This window comes from Thecamonas trahens (genome assembly GCF_000142905.1).
Source record: "Thecamonas trahens ATCC 50062 unplaced genomic scaffold supercont1.19, whole genome shotgun sequence".
NCBI lineage: Eukaryota > Apusomonadida > Apusomonadidae > Thecamonas > Thecamonas trahens.
The window spans coordinates 92,637-108,768 of NW_013657661.1; the positions used below are offsets into that span (position 1 = coordinate 92,637).

Below are 16,132 nucleotides of genomic sequence, written 5' to 3' on the forward strand. Positions count from 1 at the left end.
GCTACCGTCGCCGCCTCCGCCGCGCAGGTGGCTTGACCGGCGGCAGCGGACGGACGGCAGCCTTGGGCTCCGCCTCCGCCTCCGAGTCCGAGTCCGAGTCCGACACCGAGACTTGCGTCAACGAGATCTCGTCGTCATCAACATGCCGCCGTGCGACCTTCCGCTGACTCGCGCTTGGTCGCGCCGAGCCTGTCGAACTTGTTGTTGACGTCCGCCGATGCTGGCCCCGCCGCGCCGTTACAACAGGCGCCAGCGGCTTGACAGGAAACGCTCGTGAGAGGCCCCAGTGGAACGGTTCGGGCGTTGTGATCACATTGACCGCGTGCAACAGGCCGCGCGGACGCCGCTCGCGCCGCTTTGTCGTCATCCGCTCCACTACCATCGCCTTTTGCTGTAGGAGTTGCGTGTGCAGCCGCGCCGTCCGTCGCTCGGCCTTGAGCAGCGCCGCCTTCTCTTTGCGAATCCGATGAAAGTCGTCCAGCGCCCGCCGCCGCGCCTGTGCCTCCCACGATCCCCCGCGCGCCGCAGCCTCGCGCAGCCTTGCCCCCCACTTGGCCTCCACCTCTGTCAGCGCCGCTTCCGTCGCTCGCACGTTGTCGCGGACGGCGCCGGTGGCAAACGCCGGCAGCTTGCCCTCATCGCCCACGTCAAACGCGCTTGACAGTGACGACCGCGAGACCACAGACTGCTGGTCCATTGGTGCCCGCGATGGAAACGACTCGCGGATGTACGCCGAGAAAGGGGCACTTTGCAACGGGCCACGCCTGCGCCCGCGTCCGCCTCCGCGTCCGCCTCCGCGCCCACCTCCGCGCCCGCGTCCGCGCCCACCTCCGCGCCCGTTTGCTATCGCCGGCCAGGCGACCCCCGCGAAACCGGTGACATCGGAACGTTGGTCGTCCTCGGCGACTCGGTCACGACTTGCTCGGGCTCAGCCAGCGCGGGTGGCTCCGGATCGACCTCCAGTTGGATAACCGTCCGTCCGCGCGTGGAACGCCGCGGAGCCACTGGCGCTCCGCGCGTGGAACGCCGCGGAGCCACTGGCGCTGGTTTTTCTGGCTCTACTGGTGCCGTACTACCACTGGGCTCGTCGACTAGCTCGTCGAGCTTGGGCCCTGACTTGGAGAGCGACGACGATCGCTTGCGCGCGTGGTGGACACCTCGGTCGCAATGGTGATGTTGGCAAACGCCCGCGAGGTCGGCGGCCCACCCAGATCCGGTGATGACGCTCCGCCACCTCTTGGACTCGCCAGTTCTTGCAAGCTCTCACTTGGTGATACAAGATCAAATGATGAGCCCGTCCGCGACAGCAGCGGTGGTCCGGCCGCTCCCTCGCCGCTCATGTCGTCCGCCAAGTTTCCAGAACCGAGACTCTGCTCAAACATCGACGACATAGAGCTAGTCAGATCCGCTTCGCATGTCGTTCGCACATCTGTCAGCGGCAGCTCCAGCTCCTCGCCGTCAACATCGAGCTTGATCTTGACCTGGATGGTCTTGCTCACTGCCGTCACCTCGTCCCGAGCCGCGCCTGCAAGTGCCGCCTGCGCCGACCGCGGCACCGCGAGCACCTCAGCCCCGGTCCACGAGCCATCTGTAAAGACTATGACATGGTCACCAACGCCAGGCAAGCCAAGCTTGGCCCGGAGCTCGGCCTGTGCCGCCTCAGCCGCCGCCACCGCGTCATCGGCCCGGTTCATCCTCCGAATCTCGTCGAGACCCATCGTTTCGTCGTCAGCATACCCGTCAAAGATGACCACTACCACACGGTTCCCGCTCGCTGCCATCTTGACCTGCTGCACCGTCGCGGGTACCAGTCGCCGTTAAAGTAGCACTCAACCCGTCCGCCAGGCGCCGGCCATACGTTCATCGGCACGCGCACGTCGTCCATGCCAAACACGCCCTCGCCGCTCCCATCCTCGAACTTCACCCACACCCGTGCCCCGCCCTCAGCGTCTTTCCGTTGCTCCACGGCCGCAGACACCCACTGTCCTGGCTCGGTCTGCACCTCGGCCACGTCGCCCGGCTGCGGCCAAGCCAGGCGGCTCTTGCGCGGCCGCCGCAAAGCGTCTCGCTCGACCTTGACCGCCCTGTCCTCGTCCTCGCCCTCGCCATCGCCGACCGAAACAAGCACTCGCCCATCATCGCGGTCCGACTCGACCACCACTCCGCCCACCCACTTGCCATCAATCTGGACGTCTACGGCATCGGCAACAGCTGGCCACTCGACCTCGGCATCAATAGTGGCGTCGAATCCGCTCTCGGTCTCGTCCTCGTCCTCGTCCTCGCCCTTGCCCTCTCCCTCGGCTTCAACCTCGGCCTCGAACCCAATAAGACCCCCGGCCTCGGCCTTCTGCCAGCCATCTGCTCCCTCTCCAGTTGGACAATCAGCGGATCCAGCTTCGCTCCGTGGCGACGCCATGCGGCTGAACACGTCTTCAGTGTGCTCATTGCTGGCCTCGTCTGAGCTCCTCTCTGCGAGCTTGTCGTCCAGTGCCAGACCAAGAGCCGCAACCAGTGCCTCTGCGCTCTCAACCTCGCCTGTCTCAATCTCGGCCTCGGCCATGCCGCCATCCTTGTCCTCGCCATCAACGTCGACGTCAACGTCGGCATCGACTTGGGCATCGATCATTGCCTCGGTCCTGGTCCCAACCTCACAATCGTCCTCGGCCTGACCGACACCAATCACGTCAGCAACATCATCTTCTGCAATCGACGACATCGATCCTGGCTCCTTCCTGTCCTTGCCCTTGCCCTTACCCTTGCCCTTGGCACTTGGCTCCGGCCTCCGTAACTCCTCAACCGAGTACACGTGGTCCTCGTCTGGATAGCCGTCGAAAATGACTGCAACGCGGCGGGCGTCGACAAAGCCAAAGACCCGTGCTGGCCACCATGCATCGTCCATGTACGCCTCGACCGACGAGTGGAGCTTGGGCCAGGCCTTGGCCAGCGCGTCGGAGAGCGGGCGGACATCGATGAGCTCACACTCGATCTCAAAAGGCTTGCCATCGTTAAAGTTGGGCACGGACTCGATAGCCACCACCAGTCCGGGTTCGTCGCCGTCACGCTCAAGAACTGTCACCACGGTTCCGGGATACCATCGCGCGGTGGCGACAAGAAAACTCTCCACAGACTCGCCCTCCCGCGGAAGCCACGGCGCCATCGGTAGGTACTGCGCCGGGCGCAGCTCGGTAAGGCTCGCGGCCACCGTCCGTGACTTTCCCACCAGCGCCACCCGGCAATCCTCGGTCTCGTCGTCGATGGCTACCAGCGTCCCAAGATACCACTCGCCGGTCTTGGGTCCGTCACATCGAGTAAGTCTCCCTCAATCGGCAGCCACTCTTCGAGGCTCTCAGCATCGGCACCAATCCGCCCACGGACATGCCACCGAGGAAGGACCACCTCGGTGTCGCTCTTGTCGACCGCCACCACCACCGAGTGGGTGGCCGGTGAGACCCGAACAATGCGCCCGGCCACCCACTCGTCCTTACCGACCCGCGCATCGACCTTGGTGTTGAGCAGCTCGTTCCACTGCGCCGCGCCGCTGGAGCCCGCCACCGCCACTGATGCCACCGCCTCTGCATCCAGGCCAGCATCGAGCCCGGCCCGACTGCCCTCGCTCTGCGCCGCCGTCGAATCGGTCTCAGCCAACGTCCCTGATGATGCCAACGACACCAAAGACGTCGAAGACGCCGATCTTGCTCCTCGCTTGCTCGGCCCTGCTGCCGACACCGACCCGACCAGCGCTTTGGGGGCCTCTGTTGGCGAGCACGGTTCGTCGTCGCGCTCGCCACCGCCGGCGCCACTGTCCGCGCCCGAGCTCACGCCCGCACGTGCTGCTGCGTCCGTAGCGAGAGGCTCAAGAGCAGAGTTGCTCTCCAGAGTGCCTGCAGCCACCGGGCGGAGCTCGTCGAGGAACAACATCTCCTCATCATCGTAGCCGTCAAAGGCGACCATGAATCCGCCCGACTCATCGTCGGTGGCGGTCACCTCCCCAGGGTACCAACCAAAGTCTATAAAGCCCTCGACCCGCTCGCCCACACGCGGCTCCCACTCCATGCTCCCTCACTCGTGCCCTTTGGTGCCTTGCTACCTCCTCGCCACTTGTCGTGCTCCTGCCTACCGCTTGCTCCTGCCTGCCTGCCTCCGCACCTCGCCGCCCGCTCGGCCAAAGAGTCGAGTGCAGCACACCACACCTGCCGAGCCATGGTGCCGCATTTACCTTTCGCCACGCCGCACTACGTCGACGACCCGTCGGACGAACCGCTGCCGACGCCGCCCTCGCCTCCGCCGGCAGTGGTTGAGCTCTCGTCGAGCGTGGTCTTGCGCGGAGTATACGGGCGGTCAAAGATGCCGGCCGACGAGTTCATGTCGGACGCCATGAGAAAGTCGTCAAACGCGCCTGTGTTTGCAAACGCTGGGTTGTCAGCGACCACGTCCTCGTTGGAGGGCATGTCGATCTCGCCACCGGTCTCCATCGTGTCGCCGAGCGAGTCGTTCATCGGAATGTCGTCGCGTTTTCAGCAGCTGGCGGCCGGTGCCGCGCCTGTGTCATGTACAGCACCTCCAGCGCCGCCTCCAGCGCCACGGCAGCTTCGGGATCAATGTCCGGTACCTCCTTGGCGAGATGCGCCGCGAGACGCGCTGCACGGTCTGACGTCGACGAGTACTTGAGGCTTCGCGACTGCCGGATGTGAACCACGTCACGGTAGATCGAGTAGACCACAATGCCAAAGAGAGCGGCGAGCGCGAGCATGACGCCGACAAAGAACAGATCCCCGGTACCGCTCTGTGCCTCGCGCTCGGCGTACGAGCCGACGCCGAGAAGAAGAAAAACGACAAGCATGAGTGTGAGCTGAAAGTCGACCTCGTTGTAAAGCGGGTAAAAGTAAGGCTTGTACCGGAGAACAAAGAACGCATACGAGAGAAGGACCACCACCATCAGGCCCGACTGGACGAGCTGTCGACCCGAGAAAAAGACCGCAGCAACGACCAGTGCCAGTCGCTTGCCAAGATCCGCCACGCCGACCCAGTAGTACGGGATGCGGAAGAGCCGGTAGAGCGCACCGTACCGTGCGTACGTCAGCGGTGTGAAGAGCTCATGCCGCCGCCCGATCACGCACGCAATCGAGTACACTGGCACGCCGACGACAAATGAGATGAGCGCCGCCAGACCCAGCGGGAACGCTGTCCACCACCGCGAGTCAAAGCACGCCACGCCCGGGTCGGCGTCAAGCACAAAGTCGACCGAGCCTGGTAGCCTCGTGCAGTCAAACAGCGCCACCACAGCCCGCGCCATCGGAATGTACGTTACAGGCGCTACCGAGAAGATGACAGAGTCCATGATGGTGGCCAGAGGCACAAACTCGAGCGGCGCAAAGACCGTCCAGCGCCCGCCAAAGTACTTGAGCATGATGACTCCGGCCACAATGAGAACAAGAAGGAGGAACGGGATCGTGACCGAGAGCACGTAAAGCCCGTAGAATCCGACAGAACACTCGGACGCCGTCAGTGAGAGATCCACGTTGGCCGCGTTGAACAGCGAGAGCGCAGACTTGGCCCGCGAGTCCCACCCAAAGTCAGAGTCCGACACAATGCCCACGACCTGGAACGCCACCACCGCCATCGACACCGTCGCCGGCACGTTGATCCGCCGAATCGCTGCCATGGTACCCGTCCCGGAAATCGTGGTTGTCTGCGCCGTCCGATACGCAATCGTCAACGCTGCTCCGATGGCAATCACCATGATCGCCACAAACACCCCGATGACGCCAACAGACGCTACCAGCGGGCACTTGGCGCAGTTGTCCGTCGGGTCGGTGTAGTAGCCCGAAGAGCACTCGTTGCACATGTAGTCCTCGTACCCGACGTTGCACACTCCTGCGCCCGCGCATCCACCCGACCGCCGACACCGCACAAACTCGGTGATCGGGTTGGTCTTGGAGGGATAGAAGCCCTTGGCCGCCTCCGGCAGCGCCACTCCTCCCGGGCATCGCCCGCCCTCGGGGCACGCCACGCAGGCCACGTCCGTCCGCCCCGTCAGCGTGTAGAAGTTCTCCTTGCAAACACACGGCGTGGTCGAGACAATCACAACCGCCCCATCAACCCCAGTCGTCGTGTTCGTCCTAGCCAGCCGAATCGTGTTCGCTGGGCAAAGCGGAATCGCCTCGCACGTGCCGCCCGACGTATCGTCTGAGAACGAGCCTGCCGAGCAGAACGCACACCGGAGCTCATCGCCAAACGGCGAGACCCGACCCTTGCCCGGCGGGCAGAGCGTGACATTGACATACACGCTTGTTTCGGGGAGCTCGGCCCCGCTCACCCCGCGGACGCTGACGTCCAGTCGGAACAACCGCCCGGTCACGCTCGGCACGCTCGGCACGCTCACCGCAATCACCAGCGGGCTAAGCGATGCCTGCCCGGTCGCAGCATCAAACGCCGCTCCGGTCTGGAGGTTCTCCAGCACGCTCTCGGGCTCGGTCGTCGTCACCAGCGCCACCATCCCAGCCTCGGTCGCCACCGCCCCGTACGCATCGCGCACTTCGAGCAGCCCGCTTCCGAGCGCTTCACCAGACACGACCGCTGCTGGCAACGTTCCGTCCACGGGCGCCAGTGTCACAGGCGGTGTGCGAAGCACAACCTCACCTCCGCTCGCACCCGTGCGGTCCACAAACCACGCGGCAGGTGGCGCGTCGCTTGCGCCCGAAGGCACGCAGTGCATGACGCTGCCGGTCACAAGCCCGCTCGTGTCTGCCGCGGATACCACAGCGTCGCACACAAAGCCAAGACTGCCAAACGGAGCAACACAATCGGTCACTGAAGCCGAATCATTGAGCACAAACGCGCCCGCGCTCGGTACCAGCGGTACGCTCTGTCCGCGGATCACAGCTGTCGACTCGACCGTAGATGGCCAGCTGTAGCCCTTGGCCACGCTTGCCAGTCCGCCGCCAAACCCAGCAGTGCAACTCGTGATCGCTGTGCTCCCAGAGAGCACAATCGATGTGCTGCCCTCGGCCCCACGCACCGCCAGCCCACCGCCGGCCACGCCGGCCGAGTTGCCGACAATCGTCGCGTCGACAAGCGAGATGTCGGCGCTCTCGGCTGCCGACGTCACAAGAAGTGCACCGCCGACACCGCTCGGTGCCACGTTTTGCTCCAGCCGCGAGCTCCCGGTCACCGCAAGCTGACTGTTGGGCCCCATGACAGCCACCGCGCCGCCACCACCGCCGACCGCGCCGAGCCCGTGTGCTGTGTTGCGCAGAAACACAGTATCGCGTGCCTCAAACCGTGGACCGAGGCCAACGAGGCCGACTGCGCCCCCGGCTAGCCGCGCCGTGTTGTCGGCAAAGACGCAGCTGCGCGCGAGGAGGTACGCGCCCTCGGCCACAATCACGCCAGCGCCGATGCCGCTGAATGCCTGTGAAGGGCCCGAGTTGGCATTCGACGCACCTTGCACCGTCACATTGGTCAGCCGCAACACGCCCGAGCTCCCGCTCACCTGCAGAAACGAGCCGTCGGTCACTCCGGCGCCAAAGGTACCACGCGAGAAGACTACGTTATTCGCAGCGAGCACACCCTGGGTCGAGAGCAACGAGCCGCCTGTGGGGCCACAGTCAAACTGCGCAGGCTGACCTGCGTCGCCGGCAAGCATCACCACCGACGACGCAGGCAGGCTGATGCCAAATCGCTTGGAGCACGACCGAAGTTGCGCTCCCGGTGCAAACTCAACTCGGCGCGAGAAGCAGAGCGAAAACATGGCGCTCGAGAGCTCATGGGTGGAAAAGTTGCCCGAGACTTGGGTCACTCGCTGGCCCACATCCGAGAGCATCGCATTGCGGGTCCAAACCCTGAACGGTGCGTTTGCAAACGAGCTGAACATGACATCCATGAACAAATCGCCGTTGAGGTCGGCAAGTGCCACCGAGTAAAAGCCAGCCGACGGCAGCGACGCCACCGTGAGCGCGTTGGCCAAGAAGCCGCCAGTGCCGTCGTTGAACACGATAGCGACGCTCGTGCCGCCGGCAAGAACCAAATCAGGCGCGAGGTCGTCGTCGATCCGGCCGGCGGCCAGCGCAAACGGTGCAAAGGCCACAGGAGCCGAAGGGGCCGGAGAAAACGTCGTTCCACCCTGTGCAAACAGCGCGGTCACTACGTTTGGCCCGCTGCTACCAACCGCAATGTCCAGCCGGCCGTCCAAGTTAAAGTCGGCGAGCGCGAGGCCGGTCGGTGCCGTAGCCGTCACCGAGACTGCGCCGGATGTGGTGAGCCCGCCGGGAGCTCCGGGCACAATGGCAACAAAAAGCGGGCTGTTGCCGGCGACGACAAGATCGTCCAGCCCGTCGCCAGTCACGTCACCCATTCGCGCATGGCGCGTAAAGGCAGACGAGAGGCCAAGATCGACCGGTGGAGCAAACGTTCCGCCCAGGTTGAGGTAAAAGCTCGGCGAGTTGTTGATCAGACGGCCGTGAACAATGTCGACAAGACCATCATGGTTGATGTCGGCCACTACGATCGGGCCAAAGACGTTGCTGGCAATGGCCACCGGTTCGTCAAACTGGCCGCGGCCGAGGTTACGGGCCCAGTACAGGCCAGAGGTTGCGCCGGTCCATACCAGGTCAACGTCGCCGTTGTTGTCGATGTCGCCAGGCGCAATGCTGTAGATGGTCGTTGCCGAGGCACCCGACGCCACAACCTGCGGCACCGAGGAAAATGTGCCCGACCCGTCGTTGGCAATCCACACAACCTCGGCCTCGTCATTGTCGGCAAAAATAATGTCAGGCGCGGCGTCGCCGTTGAGGTCGGCAGCAAGGACGATGTAGGTCTTAAGGTTGTCGTAAATGGTCGGACTGGCTGCAAACTGCATGTCGTCGGCCTCCGTCACATTGTTGGAGTACCAAATCACGCCGTCGCCGTAGCCGATGACAACATCGACGAGGCCATCGCCGTTGATCTCACCCAGCACGACGCCCGGAATGGTGGCGCTGGTGACGGGAATCTCCAGCTGAGCGCCAAAAGTAGTGGCGCCCGAATTGAGAGAAACAGTAGCAGTATCCGCGCGCGATGTGACCAGGTCCAGAGCGCCGTCGCCGTTGGCATCGCCGACCACGAGAGACGCCGTGTCGATGCTGATGTCAAGCACTTTCCGGTTGACCGTCGACATGGCGCCGCCGCCAAGACCCTCAATGAGCCACGCTCCACCGGACAGACGCGTCGTGATAATGTCTACGACACCGTCATTGGTGAGGTCTGCCACAACCAGGCCTTCGACATCGGCTGGCGGTGCCACAACAGACTTCAAGTTGGCAGGAAAGCCTCCTGTCCCGTCGTTGCGCCACAGCAGCGTGTCCAGGCCCAACCCAGTCAACACCAGGTCGTCGAGACCGCTCCCGTCCACGTCGGCCACGGCCACAAACTTGCCACTGCAGGCCAGGCTCAAGCCGAGAGAAAAGCCACCACTGCCGGTGTTGGTGTAGATGCGGACTTCTCCACTGCTGAAAACGACAACAATGTCGTCGTACGCATCGGCGTTGATCTTGCCCGCGCCGAGGTCCTCCATAACCAACGCGGTAGAGATTTCCACGCCGGGGGCAAACAATCCCGAGCCGTTGTTGAACACTGCGGTGGCCTCCGTAATGTGAAAGATAGCAAGATCGTTGGCCAAGCCCTCTCCATCAAAGTCAGCCACCACCGGTGATCGATGCTTGCCAGCAGTCTTACTCACGAGTACGAGCTCTGGAGCGCCGGTAAAGTCACCTGGCGTCACTGGCGGACAATAAAGTCTGAGCCCAGCAGGACTCGTACCGGTGCCAACCACTGCCACACACGCCATGCTTCCCACTCTAACAACGGCCGGAATAGAAGCATACCCATTCCCGTAACCAGAGACCACAGTCGTTGCGGTAAGTGGCTCGAAGGAGAGCTTGCACTTTTGCCCGGACACGGAGAGCAAGACCGACGACAAGGTAGCAACGAGGACGACCACAACCACCGCCAGGGTCTCTCCCACAGGGCGCATAGGGACCATGAACAGAGGGGGAGAGGGGGGACAAGTAATGGCTGTGGAGAGAGAGGAGAAGAGGGCGACGGGAGGGGAGGGGAGGGGAAGAGGGGGAGGGGGAGGGGGAGGGGGAGTGGCTGGTGAGAAGGAGGACGAGCTGGGAATGACTACACGCGTGCATTGGCAACGACTGCGCATGCCCGGGTGGGGGGGGGGGGGGGGGGGGGAGATAAAATTTTGTACTGGCGGAAGATGGCTCGGTCTACCGGGTCGCTGACCTTCTTCTGCCCGTTCGGCGCCAAGTTGGTGTCGAACCCAACCGACACGGGCCAAGGCGTAGGTAGTGCTGGGCACCTCGCAGGCAGATGGTGGTCAACACCTGGCGCGGAAAGAGCATTTGCTGGGTTGGTGGATATGGACGGGTTTGAGCTGTCGTCATCGTCGGCGTCAGCCATGGGCCTTCCCTACGCCTCGCCACCTCCGCCACGGTCGTCGTCAGAGGTGGTGGGCCGAGGACGGGGCTCGGCACGGGGTTCAGGACGCGGCCATACAACGGCTGGCGGATACGGTACTGGGGCAGCGGCTGGAGTAGCGGCTGGCTTGGACATGGTGCTCACTTCGTCGGATGATGACGGCCTGCTCGCGGCGCCTGGTGGGGGCACCGATCCTTTTGCTGTCTCGCACTCGCCGCCGCCGTCACCGTCACCCACGCCAGCGCCGGCCGGCGACTATGCTGCGGTTGATGCGCTCAACGACCGCGAGTTGGCGAGTGTGGCCGGAGCCGGCGAGGACGAGATACTGGGTCAAGTGGCGTGGGATGATGTCGATGCGCAGATCACGGCACTGACCGACGGAGTGTTTGAGGCCGAGGTGACGGTCTCGTCTGGGGCTGGGCCGATTGAGGCGCGGCTTCGGGTGACAGCGTCAGGGCTGGTTCTGACGCGGAGTGGAGCGGGCCCTGCCGCGGGCGACGTGCTGCTCAAGGCGCGATTTCCGCTGACCGGGCCGATTGACGGCCCGCGGGTGGTCCGTGTGACTCCGATGGCCGAGTCGGAGACGGCAGTTGTAATGCGCGTGCCGCCTGCGCGCGGGACTGGTCCGCCGACATCATTTTCGCTGTATACGCTCGACGCCGCGACGCGGACAACCCTCTGCACAGCGATTGACTCGTTTCAGGTGCAGGTCCTGGCGGCACACGCCAACGAGCTTGCCGCCGAGTCGCGGTTTCTCGATGACCCATACGAGATCGCAGAGCAGGAGGCGGCAGCGGCGGCGGCAGCGCGCGCGGCGGCGTCGCGGTCGATCATCTGGTCGCAGGACGCGCCCGGCTCACCAGGCTCATCAGGCCGGGTCCTGGCCGTCGATGAGGGCGACCGCGAGGTGGATCCGTTTGACCTGGGTACGCGGCGCGAGGCACTTGTGGTCGAACCCGACGCGGTCGACGAGACACTGCTCACTACGCTTCCGGGCCCGCACATGGCGGCCGTGGTTGATCAGGCGCTGGCACAGTACAAGGAGCAAGTGCGGGCGGACGTGCAGCAGCTCAAGCGTGAGCTTGCCAAAAAGTACCGCAAGTCCAACGCCGAGCTCATTGCCAAGCTCAAGGACAAGGTGATCAAGGATGCCAAGAAGACGGGAGCACTGCAGCTCTCGCTGGCAGGCTTTGGGCTGACGGCGTGGCCTGAGGCCATCACCTCGTGGTCACTGCGGCACTCGTCGTGGAAGACGAACCTACTGGTCCTCGACATTTCAAACAACTGCCTGACGGTGCTTCCGTCGGCGATCGGGCGGCTCACTTCGCTGCGAGTCCTCGACGTCGGCTACAACGCGCTGACGGCGCTTCCGTCCTCCATTTCGTCGCTGACTTCGCTTACGGTTCTTCAAGCGCAGCACAACAAGCTACTCTCACTCACCAACGGCATCGGTGGCGTGCGGGCGCTCAAGCGGCTCTCGCTGGCAGGCAACGCCATCCGGATGTTTCCGCCCGAGCTGCAGTTTCTTTCACGGCTGGAGGAGCTCGACTTGAGCTCGATGGATTTGTTCCGGGCACCCGAGTGGATTGCGCTCTTTCCGCTCCTCCGCTCGCTCAACCTCGAGTCGAACCACTTGCAGACCCTGCCCGGCGTGCTCATGCGGCTGGGCTCGCTCGACACTGTTGGGCTTGCGCACAACAACTTGACGACGTTCCCGCCGGTCCTCACTGCGTGTCGCAGCCTCACCGGCGTCGACCTCTCCTTCAACGGCTTGGAGGACTTGCCCGACACGGTGGTCAAGCTCTCAGCGGCCGAAGTCTTGCTGGAGGGCAATCCGCTGTCGCGGCTACCGGAGCGACTCCGCGACGGCCCGTGGGCCGCGGTCGTCTCGTACGTCCGCGACCCAATGGCATGGCTTGCGACCGAACAAGGTCGGACGCCGACGGCGCGCTCGCCAATCGCGGTTCCGGGTTCGCCGGCGGCACTTTGCGCCACATCGCCATCGCGAGCAGTGGCCGAAGTCGCGACCGAGCTCTCGCTGCTCCAATCGCGGCTAGCCATGCTTCCGGACCTTGACGAGCTCGGAGTGACAAACGAGGCCGATCGAGACGGCGTGGAAATGACCTCACTGTCGCCGCCGAGCTCGTCCAAGTTTGATCGGGTCATTCGGGTTGTCTCACGCGAGCCCACAGTTGTGGAGGAGGTTCTGGAGCCAGAGCTCGAGCCAGAACCTGTACATAAGGCCAAGGCCGATGCGGCGCCGCCGATGACAGCTGACAAGCGAGTGAGGATGGGGAGGAGGAGCAGTCGGGCTGCATCGCCGGTGCCGATAGTGCAGGCGGCGCAGCCGCCGCCACCGACGCTCCAGATTCCACGCGGAGCAGAGAACATGCCGCCGCAGAGAGACGGAAGCACGCGCTTGCCCGAGAGAGGACGGTCGATGTCGAAGACGGTGACGTTTTCGCCGCATCCAGGCGCGAGGCACAGGACAGGGCAGCGGTCACCATCGGCACCAGATGCGTGGCCGTCGTCGCTGGCGCTCTCGGGCGTGGCGCACGCCGACGCCGACTCGTCAGTGGAGACGGCAGATCTGTTGTACTCGTCGTACTCGGACGACGACGTCGGCGCGATGAGAAGCCGAGTCGAGTACGGGCTGGCAGATGCGGTGCCGCGGGCGGTGCCAGCCGATGTTTCTGTAGTGGTTGCGGAAGAGCGGGCGCTGTACGCGTCGATCCGTGCGTCGCTCGTCAACACGATGCACTCGCTGGAAGCAGCTGCCGGCGAGCGGTGGGGTGAATAGCGCGGCAAAGTTGGTTGGCTGGTGCCGTTAAACCTTAACGGTACGGTCGTTCGGACGCGTTGTCGCCCGTCTTAAAGTGAACAACTCGATAATGCTTGACTTCCAGGTCACCGGCCGGCGCTACGCGACGCTCGCTTGGCCTGCGGCTGGAGATGGGAGGCGCGCCCGCACGTGATGGCGGTGACGGACGCCTGGGAGCATGCGTGAGGCGCGCGAGGTGCGCGAGGTGCCGGACGGCGCCGATCCGGGGGAGCGGCGGGCGCGGACGGTGCGGAGCTTGTCGTTGACGACCCCGACGACCGCGAAGGAGATCATGGCATAGTTGAATACTGCAGCCGGACGGGAGAGCGCGAAGACGTTGTGGATCTTCTTGCGACGGACGAGCTTGCCGGTCGGTGTGGCCGCGCAATTGTGGCACGCCATTCTTGTACTGGATACTCTTTTACATCATTTCATAGACGTTGCGACGTCTGTGGAGCATCGCGAGCGCGGCTTGCGCGATGGACAGCTTTGTCCATTCCGTACCGTAAAGGGTCAAAGAGTTACTTTACGCGAGATACTCGTAGGTCCGGCGGTTGGAGCGGGAGCGGGCAAGGTAGTCGCGCTCGATGAGCGACTCGATGCGCTTCTTGACCTGCTGCGGCTCGGCCTTGAAGCGCTTCGCGAGGCGCTTGATGACTTCGGCGATGAGGGCGTTGTGCTCCATGGTGTTGCGGGCCTTCATGACGCGGACGATGGCGGCCTCGGTGGCGTGCTTGCGGCCCTCGTTGACGGAGCGCTGCGTGGCGGCGACCTGGGGAGCGGTGTCGCGCTTGGGAGCGACCTGAAGGACCTTGATGCGGAAGAGCTTGGAGGTAAAGTCTGCGTTAAAAGTGAAGACGTCGTCGTCGTGGAAGGTCTTGGACTTTGGGCTCTTGATGAGGACGCGTTGCTTGCCGGTCGAGAGCGAGAGCAGGCCCTTCATGAGGTAGTCGTCGTGGGAGGGTTGGATGAGGTTCCGGAGCTCTGCGTACGAGTAGGCGTCAGCCGAGTTGAACAGCTCAAGGATGCACATCTGGATGGTGGAGACGACGAGCTCGTGCGAGGAGTTGGCAAAGGTGCCCTTGACGGTGGCGGTGCCCATGGCGGCTTGCCAGGTGAGGACGCGCGACGAGTGCTTGGAGAGGTAAAAGTCGTCAAAGACAGCGGTGGCCGACGTGATGAGCGGTGGGAGGACGAGGGTGAGCTCGTCGCGGGCGGGCCAAAAGGTCTTGGTGAGGACGTGGACCGAGAGCTCAATGCCGCCCATGGCCTCGCGCTTCTTGGGCCGCGAGTCGAGGAAGAGCTTGAACTTTTCCATAGTTTCCTTCGAAACAGACATGTCGGTGAACATGCCTTCGAGCTTGGAGGTGAACTGGAAGCCGCACTCGGCCTTGAGCTTTGAGATCATGTTCTGCTCAAAGTCGTTGGAGACGGAGCGACCAAAGATGAGGCGACGGGCAAGGTGCTGCTTGTAGTACGACTCGAACACGTCCTTGTCCTCGAGGAAACGGAAGAGGGTCATGGCGCGGTCGAGGACAGCATCGACCTCGTCTTCGGTCACACCCTTGAGGCCCTTCTTCAGTTGACCGTCAATAAAGAGCGAGAGGTACTCGGGCGAGCGCGGGTTGAGGTTGATAAACGTCTCAAAGGCCTTGTAGATGGCGGTCTTGTACTTGCGGTTGGCATGAAAGGCGTCGCGGAGAATGACGTCGTACTTTTCCTTGGACTCGAGGAGGCCGGCAACCCACGCCTTGGGATCGCGCTTCTTGGCCCGTTCTTGGCCTCCATCATCTTGTCGGCGACAAGGAGCTTTCCCTTGCTCACAATGTACTCGGTGAGTGCATCCAGCAGAAGCTCGCGCCCGCCAGCGACCCGCTCCAGTAGCGTGTACGTCAGCTCGAGCTCGTCAACGCGCTGGCCGTCGAGCATGGCCGAGAGCCCGAACCGGTCCATGTTGACGATGGTCTTCATGTGGTTGGCGATAAACTCGGTGTCAACCACAGCGAGGATAGCAGCCTCGGTCGAGGCGTCGAGGCAGTGCGCCACCCGTGAGCGCTCCTCGTCCAGCCGCGCCGCCGCCCGTCGCAGGTGAGCTGCCGCAGAGTTGTCAGCAATGTACGCCAGCGCCTCGTTCTGGTAGTACTCGCGCGACTGGAGGAGGAACGGCGTCTCAAAGTACTGTTTGTACACGCTCAGCGAGTCCTCGCCGAGCGCCACGTACATCTCGGTCATGCGCTTGACCAGCTCGCGGTCAACAATCTGGCCTTCGCGCTCGGCGGTGATGATGTCGAGGAGCGCTGCAGAGAGCCGCGCTTCCACCCGCGGGTGCTGGATGACGGTGGTGCAAAAGAGCTGGAGCCCGAGCTGGTACACCGGTTTGATGCCCTTGTTCTCCACGTACGCCCTGTCCATGTACAGCAGGATGTCGCGGATCATGATCATGGAGAGCGAGTGGTCGGCCCACGCCTTGTCTACGCCAAGCACAAAGTCTGAGCCATCGGTGAGACTGGCCACCTCCTCGGCCACCTTGCGGAGATGGGCGCCAACGACGTCACGGAGCCCGTTGTACAACATGCTCCCGTACTTGTGCAAGACAAGGTTGTACGCGTTCCGATACAGCTCCTCGAACGACAGGCCCGATGCATTCTGCGAGTGAATCTGCCGGATGGCGTTCTTCAGCAGCTCCCATGTCGCCTCTGCATGCGATGGCTCCATCTGCACCTTGCGAAACTCCCGCATCGACATCCGAAGCTGTGGGTGACAAGGGTGAGTGGGAGGGAAGAGGGGGAGGGGGGGGTAGCCATAGAAAGGAAAGTGGGAGGGAGGGAGGGGGGGGGGGGCTAATAG

At 63.7% G+C, this 16,132-nt stretch overlaps 6 protein-coding genes across 6 annotated transcripts in view; 1 reads left to right on the top strand and 5 right to left on the bottom strand.

Moving 5' to 3' along the window:
- Position 1: 1 nt before the first annotated feature.
- Positions 2–697, bottom strand: AMSG_11826 (uncharacterized protein; the record flags this gene model as incomplete). Its single annotated transcript, XM_013903207.1, has 1 exon — positions 2–697. The coding sequence occupies one exon, from the start codon at positions 695–697 to the stop codon at positions 2–4; it is 696 nt and encodes a 231-aa protein (XP_013758661.1).
- Positions 698–1,753: 1,056 nt separating this feature from the next.
- Positions 1,754–3,157, bottom strand: AMSG_11827 (uncharacterized protein; the record flags this gene model as incomplete). Its single annotated transcript, XM_013903208.1, has 1 exon — positions 1,754–3,157. One exon carries the CDS (start codon positions 3,155–3,157, stop codon positions 1,754–1,756), a length of 1,404 nt encoding a protein of 467 aa, XP_013758662.1.
- A 1,075-nt stretch (positions 3,158–4,232) lies between these two features.
- Positions 4,233–4,472, bottom strand: AMSG_04824 (uncharacterized protein; the record flags this gene model as incomplete). The annotated part of the gene is made up of 1 exon (XM_013903040.1): positions 4,233–4,472. The coding sequence occupies one exon, from the start codon at positions 4,470–4,472 to the stop codon at positions 4,233–4,235; it is 240 nt and encodes a 79-aa protein (XP_013758494.1).
- Positions 4,473–4,492: 20 nt separating this feature from the next.
- Positions 4,493–9,823, bottom strand: AMSG_04825 (uncharacterized protein; the record flags this gene model as incomplete). The annotated part of the gene is made up of 2 exons (XM_013903041.1): positions 4,493–9,756; positions 9,796–9,823. 2 exons carry the CDS (start codon positions 9,821–9,823, stop codon positions 4,493–4,495), a joined length of 5,292 nt encoding a protein of 1,763 aa, XP_013758495.1.
- A 759-nt stretch (positions 9,824–10,582) lies between these two features.
- On the top strand, positions 10,583–13,353 carry AMSG_04826 (leucine-rich repeat containing protein). The gene has a single exon (XM_013903042.1). It carries the CDS (start codon positions 10,598–10,600, stop codon positions 13,262–13,264), a length of 2,667 nt encoding a protein of 888 aa, XP_013758496.1. The 5' UTR covers positions 10,583–10,597; the 3' UTR covers positions 13,265–13,353.
- Positions 13,354–13,424: 71 nt separating this feature from the next.
- AMSG_11828 (uncharacterized protein) overlaps positions 13,425–16,132 on the bottom strand; it is a 3,016-nt gene continuing 308 nt past the window's right edge. The window contains exon 2 of the mRNA XM_013903209.1: positions 13,425–16,036. Coding sequence (XP_013758663.1) covers positions 14,864–16,036 — 1,173 coding nt within the window. The 3' untranslated portion in view covers positions 13,425–14,863. The remainder of the gene's footprint in view (positions 16,037–16,132) is intronic.

Excerpts from the sequence above, each read along its gene's own strand:
- AMSG_04826 (XM_013903042.1), top strand. The coding sequence starts at position 10,598 with ATGGTGCTCACTTCGTCGGATGATGACGGCCTGCTCGCGGCGCCTGGT.